This window comes from Canis aureus, chromosome 13 (assembly GCF_053574225.1).
Source record: "Canis aureus isolate CA01 chromosome 13, VMU_Caureus_v.1.0, whole genome shotgun sequence".
Lineage (NCBI taxonomy): Eukaryota > Metazoa > Chordata > Mammalia > Carnivora > Canidae > Canis > Canis aureus.
The window spans coordinates 29,000,014-29,018,129 of NC_135623.1; the positions used below are offsets into that span (position 1 = coordinate 29,000,014).

General features: G+C 39.4%; 1 protein-coding gene and 1 long non-coding RNA gene across 7 annotated transcripts in view; one reads left to right on the forward strand and one right to left on the reverse strand.

Annotated features, from left to right (window-relative positions):
• PPP1R12A (protein phosphatase 1 regulatory subunit 12A) overlaps window positions 1-12,160 on the reverse strand; it is a 139,693-nt gene extending 127,533 nt beyond the window's left edge. For 3 of the 6 annotated variants that reach the window (XM_077845620.1, XM_077845618.1, XM_077845619.1), the window contains exon 1: window positions 11,866-12,158. In XM_077845620.1, coding sequence (XP_077701746.1) covers window positions 11,866-12,102 — 237 coding nt within the window. In that variant the 5' untranslated portion in view covers window positions 12,103-12,158. Of the gene's footprint in view, window positions 1-11,865 lie in introns of all 6 variants that reach the window. The other 3 variants (XM_077845622.1, XM_077845616.1, XM_077845617.1) reach the window with 3 other exon arrangements.
• On the forward strand, window positions 11,779-17,513 carry LOC144282234 (uncharacterized). Its single transcript, XR_013350578.1, has 3 exons — window positions 11,779-12,033; window positions 14,665-14,723; window positions 14,848-17,513. It is a non-coding gene; the product is annotated as an uncharacterized LOC144282234 (long non-coding RNA).
• Window positions 17,514-18,116: the final 603 nt, after the last annotated feature.

Consider the following 18,116-nt stretch of genomic DNA (forward strand, 5'->3'; position numbering starts at 1 on the left):
TAAAAAAGGAGTATAACTGCTGGGTTATATGGTAACTCTATGTCTAACCTTTTGAGGAACTGCCAGACTGTTTCAAAAGTAGCTGCATCATTTCATATTACCACCAGCAGTGTAGAGTTTTAATTTCTTCAAATCCTAGTTAATACTTGTTATCATCTGTTATTTTTATTTAGGGCCATTCTAGTGGGCATGAGATACAGTTCTGATTTGCATTTCCCTGATGGCTAAGTAACTTCACTCTGTAAACACTGCAAGGGCAGTGCTGATATCTGTTTTGCTTAAAAATAAAATCCCCCAGCATTTAATAGCATATTGTACAGAAGAGGCCTTTGATTTTGTTAAATGAATACCATAAAAGCTAGTATGGAAATGGGAGCATTTCTCTTTCAGGTATGCATGTAATGGGAAATAGTAATTTTAACTAGGAAGTAAAGAAGAAAACAGATGGCCCTGAGATTTCAGATTAGTATATGGAAGACTTATGATATCAAAAATAAGATGTGGATTATATTAAAAAGGAGAACAAATTATATAAAGAGAAAAGTGAAGCTACAGAAATGAAATGGGAAAGAAAAAACAGACATAAGAGAACCTTGGAATATTCTTAAGAAAGAAATAGACTAAAAAGGGACACTGAACAGGGGCATTCAGAAAACAAGAAAGGATTAGGATCATAAGTTACCTATAACTTAACCATAACTTTCTCAGGGATTCTTCTCTGATATTCTAGGTTAAGTCCTCCTAATAAAAACTTTCATCTCACCCTTTATTTCCATTCTAACACAACTAATTGTAATCATTTGTTCATACTACCATCCCACTATATTATACACTATATTCAGGCAGGGAACATTGTTTTTAGAGATTTGTACAATGCCAGACATATGGTAAATAATGATTTATGTATTCATTGTATAAATTAATCACTAATTTAAATGAGTAACATCAAATATCTGTAAAATAAATACTACTTAACATTTTAAATAACATACACAAATTTTATTAACATACATGGAGTAATAAAACTAATTTTCCTATGGGTGACTCAGAGAAGAAAGATGACATTACCACATTATGAATGTAACAGGTATATGTCAGCAAGAGTATTTTCAAGGTTAGTCTTCTGTATTAGATATACCAGAGATTTTACTGAAAATGTCTTTTGCATCAACAAGCATTAAAACAGCCTGTTATTTTGAGCAAAACATAAAATTACAAGTGAAATTTCCAAGACAATCCTAACAATACAGTGTCATGAGTGAACAAAGACATACATAGTATAATATCCACCACGTCATGAAAAATTGGAAATACACTAAAAATTCATCACAGAAAACTGGGAAAATAAATTTTGGGATGTGTACACACATACACACAGAAGAATACTCTATAGCTATTAAAAAGGAGGGTGTTATCAGTATTCATTAACATAGAAATATTTTTGGGGGGCAGCCCGGGTGGCTCAGCAGTTTAGCGCAGCCTTCTGCCCAGGGTGTGATCCTGGAGACCTGGGATCGAGTCCCATATTGGGCTCCCTGCATGGAGCCTGCTTCTCCCTCTGCCTGTGTCTCTGCCTCTCTCTGTCTCTCTCATGAATAAATAAATAATATCTTTAAAATATATATATATATAAAATATATATGTATGTATTTTTTAAGAGTTTAATTTAGGGGTGCTTGTGTGGCTTAGTCAGTTAGGTGGCCAAGTCTTGGTTTGGGCTCAGGTCATGATCTTGAGGTCCTGAGATCCAGTCCTGCTTCTGGCTCCATGCTGAGCGTGGAGCCTGCCTGAGATTCTATCCTCTCCCTCTGCCTCTACCTACCTCCACTTATGTGCACTCTCTCTTTAAAAACAAAAAAAAAAAAAAAAAAAAGGTTTACCAAAAAAATAATAAATAAGATAAAAAGTTTACAAACCAGAAAATTAAATATAGCCCCATTTATAAAAAATTATATACTAAATAAAAATGGATAAAGGAGAGTTTATTAAGGTTTTACGTGGGGCTACCTCCAGGCTGAAAATCTAAATAGTCTTTCTTTTCTTTTTTTCTTTTCTTCTTTCTTTCTCTCTCTCTCTCGTTCTCTGTGTTTCTCATGAAAAAATAAAATCTTTAAAAAAAAAAAAACTTCAATATTGAAGATATACTTTTGGAGCTGAAGTGTTCCAGTTCTAAGCAAAACTGTAAATACTAGAATACATTCATAATCATCTAAAATAAGACTAAATAAAATATACATTATATGTATGTTTCCTGTAAAGGTAACTGGTATGCATGTATGCGTGTTTTGAAAGTTAATCCAGGAAAATAGACTTTTCCACATGGTTAACTTCTAAGAGCGTATCAATTCACATTCTCACAAAATTTCTCCTTTGCACTATGCAAGTATTTAAGAAATTCACAGAAACTTTCTGTAACCTTATATTTTTGTTAGAGAACATGTTAAACTAACAAAAAAATGTGACTTCAGCTCAAATATGACTTAATAAGCTAAAGTAACGCTAAAAAGTGAAGCTCTTCCAGCAGAATATCTCACTTGATGCACAGAAGGCATTTAAGCAGATCACTAAAAAGGTGACAGCTGAGGAATGCCCTCACATCTTTCCACGGTTTCTACCGAGTGTCATTTCAGAAATGCCTATACAACACATGACAATGTGGAATGTCTCCACCCATGAAAGAGCATTTGGGTCGAGCAAGCACACTTAGGGCAGTAATACAGAGCTCAAGTTTGTCTTTTTATGGTTAGCCAGCATAACAATGAAAAGATAAACAACCAAAATACTAATAAGGTCAGAAAATACTGGCATACAAGGATCCACAGTGAAAGGGTTATTTAGAAAAAAAAAAATAACACACAAAAAACCTGTGTGATTAAAATCATTCAAAAATATGAATTAGCTTCTAATGCCGGTATGCTAAGGACTCCTTTTCTAAACCAACCAAAATTTTGTTTGAAGAAAAAAATCACTTTTAAAGTATTTTGCATAAGCTGAGCAAAATTCTGCTTGTATTGGTAATCAGAAATATATTCCATTTCAGAAAAATCTAAGATCCTGCTAAATTTTTACTGCAGCAATGGCTACTTCTGCATTTTAAGCATTATAAGTTATTTTATATGCACTTTTATTACAATATTTTTAATGTTTGTTAATTCTGTTTGTACTTACTCATACAAACCCATCATTTTGCTTTCTATGAACTCAGCTAGCCCTTCACAAGATTGATATACACTGTATTCAATTTTTTTTTTAAACCAACAAATAGTCACTGTGCAGCTGCTAAAATAAAATTCAGATACCAAAGGGGATTTAAAGAAAAATGAATCAAAATCCCTCTTTGAAGGAATTCACTATTTTGTCTGGAGATAAGATATACTAACAATAGTAGGTAGCGTATAGGTGCCAAACTTAGAGTTTAAACAGTAATTTAGAGAATCACTGTGTGCCCCAGTGGTCAAGCAAGTCTACACTTTGTGCTTTGAGTTGTGCTTTAATATAAATAAGCTAAGAAATACATTCCAGAGTAAGATTACATGTGCAAAAAGGCTTATGTTAGTATAAATATGAAACTGGTGGTTCCTAAAATATGAACTGGTGGATCGCTTTCACTGGTTTTCTGAATCTCTTTAGAATTTTTTTTGCTCCATCTTAGATAATCAGGAGCCAGGCACTTGTTTTCTAATGATCTGGCCTGCCACCACCTGCATGCTATCCTATCCTACCAAAAAGAGGACATAGGGAGTAGAGTCATGAAATCTGCTCACCCTCAACCACTCTCTCTACTTGCATGAAAGACTAACAAGAACATATATGGTCAATACAGCAATAATTTTATAGACTGACAAGAGTCCTCACTTTCCTTTATTTAATTGGATATTATATCCTTTTGTTGTGAAAATATTCTCTTTATGAAAATGGTGTTGATAGTATAAGCTGGTCACGTTGGCAAACAAAAATTAGTCACTGAAATTTAAGAAAACATCTTATTGGTCTATGGAATGTAAAATTCTGGGAATCAGTGATTTGATGGACAAGTAAATCACATTTCAAATGATGCTCTCACTATCAATGAGGAGAAAGATCCTATTGCCATTTCCAAGTTAAGACCTGAAACATAATTTGGCTAAATTTTGCAAAATGATTTTAAAAATATTTTTATTTCTACTAACAAAAAGCTTCCAATTAAAATCAAAGATGAATAACATTAAAAGTTTGTTTTATTAATTCATTAAGTTAATTCAGGTAATTTTATTAGCATTTCATGTAACATCTCAAGTTCTAATTATAAGCACAAATAATTACTATATAGGAAATAAACTGCAGATTAAATGGTAGTGACAAACTCAAGGTTGTTTTCTTTATTTTTAAATTAATACTGATATGAGTTTTCCTATAATGTATCTCTTTTCATTAAAAGTTAAGAGTGTGTGGGTATAAGCAAAACATGTTCTGTAAATGCATACATAAAAATATCTAAAACAATAATATAAATGATTATTAGGATAAAGGAAAATGGAGACGTTTGAAGACTAATAAACTCCGTGTCCTAAAAAAAAGAAAGTTTTTGTTGCCTTTGTTAACTTCCTTTGCAACTTCCCAAAGCACTTGATCAAACATTCTGCACATAATAACCAGTCAAAAACAATCTTGGCAGTTCCTAAAATTTAGGACAGAGTTTCAGTTACTGCATTTCAGTTACTACAGAAAGCTCACAGAGTTGGCTAGTTAAAACAAAAGCAGATGAAGAAAAAAATTATACATATATATATGTATGGTGTTTCATTTGATTCTCAGCTGATTAACAGAGAAACCTCTAACTACTAATCATCAGCCATAATGACTAGAAGATTTAAGAATACTTCAGATTTAAAGAAAAGGAGAGGGACACCTGGGTGGCTCAGTGGTTGGGCACCTCCCTTCGGCCCAGGGCATGATCCTGGAGTTCCGGTATCAGGTCCCACATCCAGGTCCCACATCCGGCTCCCTGCAGGGAGCCTGCCTCTCCTCTCCTTCTGCCTATGTCTCTGCCTCTCTCTTTCTCTCTGTGTCTCTCATGAATAAATGGATAAAATCTTTAAAAATGAATGAATGAATGAATGAATGAAAAAAGAGAAAGGAAGGAAGGAAGGAAGAAATCTAGCATGGTGTTAAGTTTGGGCTTTGGAATCAGACCTGTATGTTAGAACTCAGCTCTTTTATTACCTTCGTAATCTTGAGTAAGAAAAAAGGGATGCTGTGAGAATTAAATGAGATACTGGTTGTAAAAACATGCACCACAATGGTCCGTATATAGCAAATCCTCAGCAAATGCTACTTCTCAATAAAACACTATGATAATTCATGGCTACTACCGAACTCCAACTTAGAATAAACTTAAAATGACTGTTGGAGGTTTTCAACCTCTCAAAGAGGATGTCCCAAAATGCCAATACTGCCATCTTTTCAACATGACTGTGGAACCCCAAAAATTTCAAAAGAAGAGGTGAAAACAGCAATATTTTTCAAGCAGAAGGGAATGAAAACCAATTTCAGGAACCTTCGAGAAGTAGTATGTTATAGCAGTAACAAAATAATTTTCTATACTCCCCATTCCGCTTAAAAGTCATCTTTCTAGTCATCTTTAAAAAAAATCAACCAGGTTTTTAAAAAATTTTTATTTTTAAGTAATCTCTACACCTGACACAGGGCTTGAATTTACAATACTAGTTCAAGAATTGTATGGTCTACCAACTAAACCAGTGAGGTATCCCTAGACTTTTTTTTTTTTTAAGTACAAGTACTTTACTTTTGTCAACAGTACTTGTAAAATGTGGTTCCTTCCACTCCATCTAGGGTTTCTTCTACCTGGCTATCCTAGAAAATGCTCAGTCACGGCTTGCAATCACACTAGCTGAAGCTCATGAAAGATGGTTTTGGTTATGACACTTCAAACCCAGACCACAAAACTGTTGCCAGGAAGCACAATGGCAGCAACTGCAGAGAAGACCTTGTAACAGCAGCAGTCTGGGTACTGGTGCCCTACCAGCACACCCCATATATGGCTAGGGCTGTCCATTTATTTGCAGGAAGTGAGGGGCCAGTTTAGAGGAGGTTAGAAGTTGTTGTTTGTTTAGGTGGGTTTTTTTTCTTTTAATGGATTTAGGATCGTTTCAAAAAAAACTTTCAAGAGCAATCAGCATAGTGTTACAGTCTTTCTAATAAGAAAATTATGTAGAGAAAGCAATGTATGCTGCACATTTTTTTCAACAGATATTACTATTACTTACAAGTGATTCAACAGATTCTTCTAAGATCTTAACATCCCTCACCGAAACATTACACAATAAACTCTATAGTCAGTTTTAAACAGATTTCTCATATATAGCAATCATACTATTCTCTAACAACAGACTCAATATCAACTGCTCCAATCTCTCTTCCTTTTGGTTGGAAAACACTTTAAGTAGCCCTATTAGAATACGTTTAAAGAGAGTTACATTTCAGATTACGATTCATTGAAAATGGCTTGGCTGAGAAGATTAAGCACTTAAGAAAATACTGCACAAAAGTATTCCTTTTACTGTCAAGAGGGGAGCTACATATTTTTACAAAGAAGTTTCAAATGGCTCCCTTAAAGTTGATAAAATTTGTATTTTAAGAGCAAAAGAACTGAATACTAAACTTATCTGCAAGTCTGTATTGAAAAGGAAAACTTTTAAAAAAATTAATAGCACAGAACACGGATGTAATTCTAGTTTGTATTTCTCTATAGGACCTAATTCAGACTCTTATAATGAAGGTGGCAAATTAATGATTCAACTAAATATTTTTCTATCACTTAACCAAGATTTACATAGGAAAGAGGTTAATATTGAGAACTTTTTAGGGCAGCCCGGGTGGCTCAGCAGTTTAGCGCCGCCTTCAGCCCAGGGTGTGATCCTGGAGACCAGGGATCGAGTCCCACATCGGGCTCCCTGCATGGAGCCTGCTTCTCCCTCTGCCTGTGTCTCGGCCTCTCTCTCTGTGTCTCATGAATGAATAAATAAAAGTCTAAAAAAAAAAAAAAACTTTTTAAAAACTCAAGATATTTTTAAAAATCTACACAGAAGATCTACAACAAAGATTTTCATTTACTTTATAAACACATAAGTTCTACCATGTGTAAGAACATTAAGTACTGGATGTGAAGGCTTTAAAATTTATCTCATAATATACAAATACATACAGAACTCTGTATTTATGGGACCCCTGGGTAACTCAGCAGTTGAGCGTCTGCCTTTGGCCCAGGGCGTGATCCTGGAGTCCTGGGTTCGAGTCCCACATCGGGCTCCCTGCATGGAGCCTGCTACTCCCTCCACCTGTGTCTCTGCCCCCTCTCTCTGTGTCTCTCATGAATAAATAAAATCTTAAAAAAAAAAAAAACCCACAAAACTCTGTACTTATAATACAAGGTAAAGGATACAAGTCAGTAACTTAAAAAAAAAAAAAAAAACAAGTCAGTAACTTTAGTGAGCACCTAATATGTGCCAGGCTCTGGAAAGACAACATGTGGGAAACTGGGTCCTTATCGTGTATCAGGAAAGACAAACTTAAAAACAAACACTATTTAGCAGTGCACAGACAAAATATAAGATACAATGAGACTCCAGAGAAGAGCATTTCTCCAGTACCATAATATTATACAAATTCAAAAGACAGAAAGATTCCTACTGGCTGGCAATTCTATTGAACTCTGAAGAATAAGATTTTGACTGGCAAAGAAGAGAGGGAGGATATTTTAGTGGCAGAAAAAGCAAGACCATAGGCATGGAAATAAAGAATAAAAAAATAGAACACAATGGAGATCTATCAGGTATAAGCTAAATGATGAAACACTTTAAATTTAAGAAGGAGTGACACAACATGATACTGTTAAGAAATTATTCTAACAGCAACATGAACGTTGGATTGGACCAGAGAGAGAACAGAGGCAGAGAAAGCAATTAACCAATTACTATACTCTAGGGATAAAATAATAAAGGCATGAACTAGATTAATAACGAGAGTAGCAAGGAAAAGAATTGATACAAAGGCAATTATTAAGATGGATTAGATATATGTAGAATAAGGGATGACTAAATAATAACTGAAATGTTTAAAGCTTGATCCAGAGATTACTGACATCATTAAAAGAATCAGAGGCATCAATGAGAAGTGTAGGTGTGGTGAAGAAAGATTTAAGCTTTATTTCAGGCTGAAATAAAAAAAATTCCTGACATTGATCTAAAATTGAGTAATACATTGAAAAAGGGACATAGGTAAAGTCTACAGATATAAATAAATAAATATATATATATATAAACTAATGTTAATAAAAGTAGATTATAAAACTGAATTATAACTATGAAAATCCATGTTTGAATAAGAATCTTTTGAAGAAATCACAAAGCTAAATGTAAATGCAGTAACTGCTATTCTATGGCAGAAGGGGGTGAACATCTATTTACTATGTCACTACTTAAAAATGTATTTTTAAATATAAAATCACAATAGAGTGAATTAATATTTCGCTTCATATCAATACATCATCACTAGAAAAATGGAAATGAGGGACTGGAGCTCTACAGAAATGTGAAAACTGGAAGCTGACTTGGCAGTTACTGGCACAAAGTAGGTAAGATTTTAAGGTAAAATCAAAGGTTAAACTCAACACTGATGGAAAAAATCTCAGTCTTGCATTTTATGGACTCCGGTATCAAGAGGAATCAGCAATAAGGCATTCTATAGAAAACTCTATGCATACTGAAATACAGATATCACAAGGTAGGAGACTCCACCAGGTACCTATAAAATCAGAGCTAATTAATGTCCACCAATAAAAATGAAAATCTACTCTGGACTTCAGTTCTAGGACATCAGAAGTTTATTTTAGCTTCAGTACTGTTCAGCATTGTTTTCTAGCTATGGGAGTCGGGGAGGGAGGCTATTCCAGAGACCAAGACAGGAAATTTGACAAGAACACTGCTTTTTCTCCAATTTGGATGACATATTTCTATACAGAAAGAATAGCTGAAAATTAAGTTGCTTTTGTAACTTCTAATGAGAGGGCACATTCTGCCAATAAACTTTTAAGTATAGGCTGCTTACATTAAAAATGGAAGTAAAAGATGAAGGATATTTATAGGTTGTGAAGTTTCTAAAACTTTTCTCCTGACAGTGAAATTTTAGATACTTGATTAAAACCAAAAGGGTAAAAGTGTATTCCAAAAGACTAATCAATAATTAACCCAGCAAAAATATTTTAGGTATTATATGATTTCTTGAAAATTCAATGAAATAAACACTATTTAAGGGCTATTATATCAGTGGGTCAATTTTAGGCTTTATAATTTAAGTACGTAAGACAAGCAACATTCAAGAGATTTCTGAAAAGCTTAAAACTTTCTTGTGATTTTTTTTAAAAAGTTTTACCACCTTTCACTATCTGTTGTCCTGAATTTGCCCAAAGCAAACTCCTTGTTCTCAGTCACACTGGGAAAAAAGTACAAGAGGTGATAATACAGAAATGAAAGTGAAGAAAACACGATACAAATTTTAATGCTTGATATTTTAAAGACTTTTTCGCTGACGTAAGGAATGTGCAGATAAATTACAAAAAGATACTATGCAAATGGTTATGCATAAACTTCTAAACTCCTGCTCACAGGCTTGTCAGCTAAAACAAAATCCCCAAAAGACTGTACCTATATGCTGCCAAACTAACTCCTGAATTCAGTTAATCAGGAAAACCCTGAGAAGTCTGGGACTTCTTGCAACATGTCCAAATTGAGAGAGGAAAAAAGCCTTCAGAAGTCTGTTTCCTGAATTTTCTTTTCCTACCTAGGCCAATACTACTCAATACAAGTATCAAAAGGTTTCCTCTTCCTCCCAGCCAGTACCATTGGGTCCCTCCCCAAGTGTGGTAACTTTAAATCTCTATGTGAAAATTTTAATAAAACGTATTGATGTAAATAAACAATTATCCAATCGTACCTTGACCTAAGCATACAGCAACTGTGTCTTCCAGAATCAATTCCATCCTGAAACATGTAAAACACGCTTCAAAGATCCTTCATCTTACATAACTACTTAATCATTTTTAGAGCCAAAACTTTCTTTCATTTCTTTCATTCTCAGCACCATGGTTTTTTTTTTTTTTTTTGGAACCTAGACTTTGCTATGCTTTTAAAATGAACCTCAGCCAAACAGAAAGTATGCTATACATTAGAGACTCTAAAGTCAATGAAAGAGAAAAAAAAAGAACCAAAGACGGCGCTGTAGTTTTTTGTGTGTGTGTGTGTTTTTTAACTGGGTGCCGCATTCTGAATTCCAGATCTGCCCTGCAATGTGTCAGTCATTTCAATCCATCCAGTCAACTCTGTAAACAAAGGCTACAAGCCAAGTTTGATAGGAGAATTCAATTAAATAAAACTTAAAAACGGTCATCGTCCACCAAACAGGAAGCGGTAAAAAGGGAAATGCCACCGCAACACCTTTTAAAAAGCCCAAGACAATATTCATAAAATTAAAAAAATATATATATATATATATGAAAGCCTCAAGGTTCAACCTCTGAACAGGGTTTTTGTTAGGGTGTTAAATAAAATAAACAGCTGTGAGCTTCCACATATAACCGAGGCACTCCGAGGCAGCTCCGCAGATCTCCCGGTGGAGGGAAGGCCACTGTTGCACAAGCAGTTTTCTCGGTGATTCCAAGTCACCCAGTAAGAAAATGTGAAAAAGGGTCTCTAGGTCTTGTCACCTACTACCTTCGCTTGAAAAAAAAAAAAAAAAATCGCTTTTTTTTTTTTTTTTTTTAAATGCAGCGCTCTGCGTGGTGGTGTTGCTTTTGGCCTGTTAAAGGCAGGGCAACATTATCTCCGGATTGCCAATAGTTTCTCCTTATTTGGCTAACATTGAGAGATCCCAATCGGACTACTATAAAACTTTAACGTGCACAAAGCATCCATTTTGAGCAAAGTTTGTGAACGGCTTTTTTCCTCCCCATCCCCCAAAGGTAAATCCTGGTGCCCGGCTCTGAAAAGCGTGCCCCGCGCGCCTCTCCCCGCGTCTCTAAGCTTTGAGCAGTGCACACGCCGAGCCGCGGGGCTGCAGGACCTCCGGCGCGCTCCCGGGCGGGGCGGGGCGGGGCGGGGGGAGGGAGGGGGAGGGGGAAGGGGGCAAGCCCTGCCGGACGCCCCCTTACCTTACCCACCTGCGCCCCCTCCCCTTCGCCCGCCGGCTCGCTACACCCCATCTCCCCCTCCCCAGGGACCAGGAGGAATAAAGAAGCCAACAGGAAGCCGTCCGCTGCTGCGGCGCTCGGCTCCGGGCTCTCGATGACTCCTAGTATCATCATCGTTGGTCATCGAGTCCCCCCCAAAAAGACGACAGCAAACCCCATGCCGACCCTCTGAGCCGGGGCCGCCCATCCGCTCGAGGGTCCCTAGCGCCCCTTCTGGGTCTCTAAGTGCCCCTTGCGGGTCCCTAAGCGCCCCTTGCGGGTCCCTAAGGGCCCTTCGGGGTCCCTAGGCGCCCCTTGCGGGGTCCCTAGGCGCCCCTTGCGGGTCGCTGCCTTGAGCATCCCCCGTCGTCCGAGCGCAGCACGGACACCCCCCGGAGACAAGCCCAGGACACTCCTCTCCGTCTCGACCCCAAACCCCAAACCCCAGCCGCACGTCCACAAACGGTCCTGGGCGCCCCCGCGCCGCCCCCGGCCCCGGAAATCACCCGGCGGCTCGCCCCCCCCGCCCTCGCGGGAAGCCGCCCCCTCACCCCGCAGCAGGGAGGCTCCCGCCGCCGCCCCCCACCCCCGCGCCCCGGAGGGCGGCGGGAGGCCGGCGAGAGCCCGCGGGGCCGCGCACGGACCTGGTGCAGGGCGGTGAGCCCGTCCACATTGGCGTAATTGATGTCGGCGCCGCGGTGCAGCAGCTTGAGGACCTCGTCCGTGTCGCCGCTGGAGCAAGCGGCCAGGAAGACGGCGCCATCGTCGAACTTCACCTTGGTCTTCTGGCGCTTCACCACGGGAGGCTCCAGGTCCGTCTCGGAGCCGATCCAGCGCTTCAGCTGCTCGTTCCGCTTCTGCTTCGCGTCCGCCATCTTCATCCCCTCTCCTGCCGCCGGGTCTTCTTATCGCGAGGGGGGCGGGGGGGGAAGGGGGAGGCGGCGAGGGACGCGCGGGCCGGCGGGGGGGGGGGGGGGGGTGTGACTGCTTCGAGGCGAGCGGGCCCGGGGAGGGCTGGGAGCCGGGAGGAGACGCTCGAGACTTCCAGTATCCCACAGAGCACTGGGGCGGCGCGCCCGGCCGAGCGGACCTCCCTTCCGACCGCAGGAGCCCTCCCGCCTCCCCCCTCCTCCGCTCCTCCTCGCCCCTCCCACCCCTGCTCCGGCTCCCCGCCCCCCGCCCCCCGCTGCCCGTCACCGGCGGACGATCGAACGTAACTTCGCGAGATCCGGGCAGGGAGGCGCCCAGCGGCCCGTGCGCATGCGCGCGAGGCCCCGGAGCCCCGCCCCCGGAAGAGCGCTCCCGCGAGCCGCGGCGGGGGCGGCCGGGCCACCGGAGGGAAGCGGGTGTGGTCCCAGCCGCCGCGCTGGGGGGAGGGGGGGCGGGGACCGACCTGGAAGGGCGGAGACGGGTCGGGAAGGTTGTCCCCGCCTGGCACGGGCTCGGCGGGGAGGACCCTCCTGCTGGCTGCGCGGCCCGGCGGGGATGGAGGCGAGGACGTGAGCTAGGCGCCGGCGGTCGCTCTTGCGGAGGTGTCCGTCCCGGGTGCCCGCCCGGCCCCCGGGGTGACCCGCGGTGACCCGGCGGTGGCGTCCTGCCAACCTCCGCTGCACACACGGCTCTCTCCTCTCTGGCTTGTTTGCTGTTGCCCTGTTGTGTCTTTTGGTTTTTTTGTAGTTGTTGTTTGCTTTTGTTTTTGTTTTTTTTTTCTTAACTCTCCCGAGCCCTCTTACCCTTCCCGCCTTGCTCAGCCTTGTTCCTCGTCCTAACCTTTTAAGGGATTTCTGGTTCCAGCTCCGTCGCTTTCTAAGGATGGGTAAAGCCCCAGCTGCTTCTGGGGCTTCAAAGGAACGTTAATACTACGCAAACCAACTCGATTGGGGTTTCTTGATTATTTACCCTGAGCCAGTCATTGTTTTAGGCATTGGCGACCCCTTGACTGTAATGACCTATTTAAGCCACCTTCTGAGGTCACATGTTTTAAAAAAGTTTGCAATTCATTATCATCTTTAAAAACAGGGTTATTTAATTTTATTATTTTTTTAATCTTTGTCTTGACAACCACACACACGACTTGCAAGAAATACCTGAAGCATTTCAAGCCATCTAGCTGAGGTCTTCACCAATTGCTGTTTTTCTAGACGCTTCCCCTGTTTTCAGACACTGCATGTTTTTAGAACATGTAGAGCCAAAGTAAGAGATTTGGGTTTAAATTTTTACCGTCAAATGGAGCTTTAGGGATTTATCTAGACCGAGTGCCGGAAACTGGTTTTATTCGGGAGCAGGACTAGGGTGCCTTCAGCAAACATTTTGCACCTGTGCTGCTGGGTCAGGGATCGTTCTAGATCCTGGGGATGCAGCTTTCCTTATCCACCAGTCGACTACCCTGCAGCCTGGCCTATTGAGAAATGAAATGATTGAGTAAAATGCATGTAGGAAGTCACTTGCCTGTAAGACTGAATTTTCTGAACTGCAATTATTCCTAGGATCGTAGCAGAACCCAAATGAGGGTAAAACTATTACCCCTGGAAGTACTGTAGAAATAGAAAGTGAGTGTAATGTGTATATAATGCACCAAAGGCAATATCAGGCCTTTGAATAATGATAGTGTTAGGTGCTGAAGAACTGTTAGTGCTGAAATACAAAATTTCTATTCATTGAAGAACTCCAGAGTACAGCTCTTCCTCTGTCTACCTAGAAAAGCTGAAAATAAAATAGTTAAGAACTCTTGGGATCTACATGCCCCTTTGCTTAATTGATAGCTCACTGCTTTGCCATAATTAACTTATCCTGTTTCCCAAAAAATGTTATGGTCTATTTGGTGGCCCTTAAAAGTGTTCTGGAATACGGTTGGTATCTCAAGTTTTCATTTGGACAAGAGTTTGATGGAAAGTTTGCTATTTCTGATTCAAGTACTTCAAAATGTAGAATTAATAAGTAAAGCAAGTGAAAGTTTATTAATAAAACATAAATAGCTAAGTATCAGTTACCAAAGGCTACCAGTCAACAAAACAAACACAGCAAAAACCCACCTGGGCTGTTAATGTTTCCTTCTCTGGCTCTGAGGATCAGTAACTCCATATTCATCTCATTTGGAGGTACTCTTAAACTGGCACCTGCTTTGCTTTCAGGAGGAAGATTTTTTTAAATGTTATTGAATGAATACTGAAGACCTATGGTTAATTCCAGAAGAGACAAAACTTCTTAATTAAAAAACAACACAAAGCTAATCACTTCATAAAACTTTAGTAACTGAGTGAACCTCAAACTTTAAGCAGAAGAAATGAAAATACAAAATAAAAATTGAACTATATTAATTTGCTAAATGGTTTTTGCTGCAGCAAGTCGTTTATCATATTGGGGGTCTTAATTACATGCAGGAAGTTGTCAAAAAGGAATTTTTTTTAAGATTTTATTTTTAAGTAATCTCTGTATCCACATAGGGCTGGAATTCACAACCCCAAGACCAAGAGTCACATGTTCAACCACCTGAGCCAGGTAGGTGCCCCCTAGAATATGCATCCTTTAAAAAACCTAATTCCACTTCAGATATCCCCAACTATCTGTTACTTGTGATCAATTTGAAGAATTTTTTTTAAAAGATTTTATTCATCCATTTACGGCAGAGAAAGAGAGAATGGCAGAAACACAGGCAGAGGGAGAAGCAGGCTCCATGAGGGAGCCCGACGTGGGACTCGATCCCGGGACTGCAGGATCACGCCCTGGGCCAAAGGCAGCGCTAAACCGCTGAGCCACCCAGGCTGGCCAAGAATTTTTAATTAAATCATTATTTTAAATGCTTACATACAAGAAGCATAAGTATTTTTCTATGCTCTCTCTCCTATGTATCATTACCTAAAGAGTCCAGCAATAACATACTACACTTGCATTCAGGTTTATTATTAGAAAAACAACTAGAGAATATAACAACATAGACACAAAAGCTTGTGTGTGTATGGCCTTAACTTAGTACCAACGTACACAATGTGGAGACTTGTTTTACTTATGAATTATTCTAAACTTAAAAATATATTTGATTATATTGTAATATGTGAACACAGAACGGGAAAAGAAAAATTTTAAAGTCAACCCAAGCAAAAAATAAAAATCTCAGAATTAGCCTTTTGTTCACTAAAAGACTGGTTAATTGCCAGATTGTAAAAACTTTCTTACACATAAAAAGAAGTTAATCTTTAGTAAAGAAGATAGTTAAGGGGTGTTGGGTGGTTCAGTTGGTTAGGTACCTGCCTCTTGGTTTGGGCAGGTCATGATTTTAGGAGATCAAGCCCCATGTTGGGCTGCGCACTCAATGAGGAATCTGCTTGAAGCTTCTTTCCCTCTGCCCTCCTGCTCTGGGTGTGTGCTTTCTCTCTCTCTCTCTGTCTCTCTCTCAACATAAATAAATCTTAAGAAAATAGTTAAGAACTCTCGGGATCTACATGTTTCTTGGCTTAATTGATGGCTCACTGCTTTGCCAGCCTTTGCAATCTTTATAATAGTGAAGATATATATGACTAATACAATGTAGCATACCAAATATTCTATGAATCAACTTTCTGTTCAGTGAATCTTTTTCCCTATTAACTTTTAATACACAATTGGAAATGCATTTTGGTACAAAGTGTGTGTAAGATATCGATATATACTTTTAAGTCATACCTTTAAGTTCTCATCCCTAATTCAAACCTGAAATGCCAATTTACATTTATACAGTTAAGAATAGAATAGTCAGGAAGGCAGTTTGGTCATATCTCCTGTACTCTACATCTGGGCTAGCCTCTCTTCCATTGTATAATAATTTCTTCCAAATGTTTTTAGAAACCCGAAGAAAAGTTTACAGTCTAACCAGCATCATAAAATATCCAGTCCCACCCGGATTGTTGACTGGGACCAACCCTGAATCACCCTAAATTGCTTCAGACTCTACTTTTAGATCAACCTGATGCCTAGATCATAGTATCTAACCTGTTTCCTTGACTCTAGGTTACAAAGTCAGCCTCACTCCCCAGACCCAAAGACACACTACTGTGAAGGGTATCTTGCTTTTAACCCTTCATGGTAAGTGTTCTATCACATCTGGCTTAATCCCAAGAACCTAACCCTCATACAATTACCTGTGGCTGATATTCCCATGAAGCTCCTTGGGTCCCCATAAACAGGCAATCAGATGAGTGTCTGGCAAAAATTCAGAGCACAGAACTAGTTCTAAGCAGATGATGACTTGCCTCTACTTCACATGACTTACAACCTGTATCATGGTCAGTGTCAGAACATCATATGGCCATTCATATGAATTGCTTTATTTAGTGTTCCCCAAACTTTGTCATGATTTTTGCCTGATCCACAAACCACAGATACTATTAAAATGTTTCCTTTAACCTTTTAAAAAAGTTAAATAGATTTACTTTTAAAAATAGATTTATTTTAAGGAAACTTTCATTTTTGTAAGTGGAAAACATTTCCAATTGATATAAATAAAAGAAGACTTTAAAAGCAAATGCAATGAAAACAAAATGTCATACTAGTTAGGTTACCTATCAAGGATCTGAGCCCAAGGCCTCCTCTCAATGTGTTTAAAAAGGAAGATGGGCAAGTGTTGGCCATATTAGCATTAACCTGTTATTTTTCTACATAATATAACCATAAAGACTAAAGTACATTGAAAAGAGGATAGCCTTTTTTGCTAAGTGCTTCAGTGGTATTTTAATGTCCTATTCATCTAAAATTACTTCATGTACTACCAGTCTACCTGCCCCACACTTTGGGAGAACACTGGCTGACTTTAATTACCATGTATAATAATAATTATAATTAATTTAGTGAGGATTACAAGAAGTGCCTTCATGACACACCCACCTCAGGGTATCAAAGCAGGCCATTGGAAGGCCAATTTATTTTTTTTATTTTTTATTTTTTATTTTTAAAGTTTTTATTTATTTATTCATGAGAGACACAGAGAGAGAGAGAGAGGCAGAGACATAAGGCAGAGAGAGAAGCAGGCTCGCTGAAGGGAGCCCAATGCAGGACTCCATCCCAGGACTCCAGGATCACACCCTGGGCCAAAGGCAGACGCTCAACCGCTGAGCCACCCAGGTGTCCCTGGAAGGCCAATTTACATGAAAGTATCTATGAGCTCTGGAAGAAAACATGACAAGAACTTCACAATTAAGCTCCATAGTAATGAAATTACAAGAGCAAGTAAATGCTGCTCCAACATTTAGGTTCATGAGCTCCATCTTGGGACACTAGCATTTAGCATTTAGTTCAGAGATTTATTTAACTCAGTGTCCTTCAACTCAAATTATAGGAAAAGCTTCCAAATTCTTCCAGAGACCAGAGTGCAAAAAACGTGCAGAGCAGAATACTAGTGAGAATGAACATGTGCAGTGACAACAGACACAGCATCGCTGGTAACGACTGCTCAGTTGCAGCAGGTGGGAATAGAGTAATAGCAGCTTCATGTGGTTATTTTCAGATTAAATGTATCATGCATATAAGAAAGAAAAAAATTGAGATTTTATTTATTTATTTTTCTTGTATTTGTCTCTTTTTCCTTCCCTCTTGTAAACTGATAGCACTCTGCTTCCTTGCCTCAGGGGATGTTTGTGGCTGGGAAGAAAGCAGAAGTTGCTTTCAAAACACTTTCCTTTGGAGCTTGAAAAGGCCACCCCCAAATTACCATTTAAAAGAATTTAAAGCTAATAATCTGGTTGGAAGTTGTGTGCCAGGTGGCTATGAAATTTATGGAAGCCACATTTATGTAGTATTATAGATCAATACAAACAGAAACATTTTTCTAAATTTTGTCCTCACTTTAACAATGTCCATTCATAATATCATGAATTATTATTTTTATTTGGAGTGGAAAAGGGGGAACCAGGCAGAGAGGTCTTCC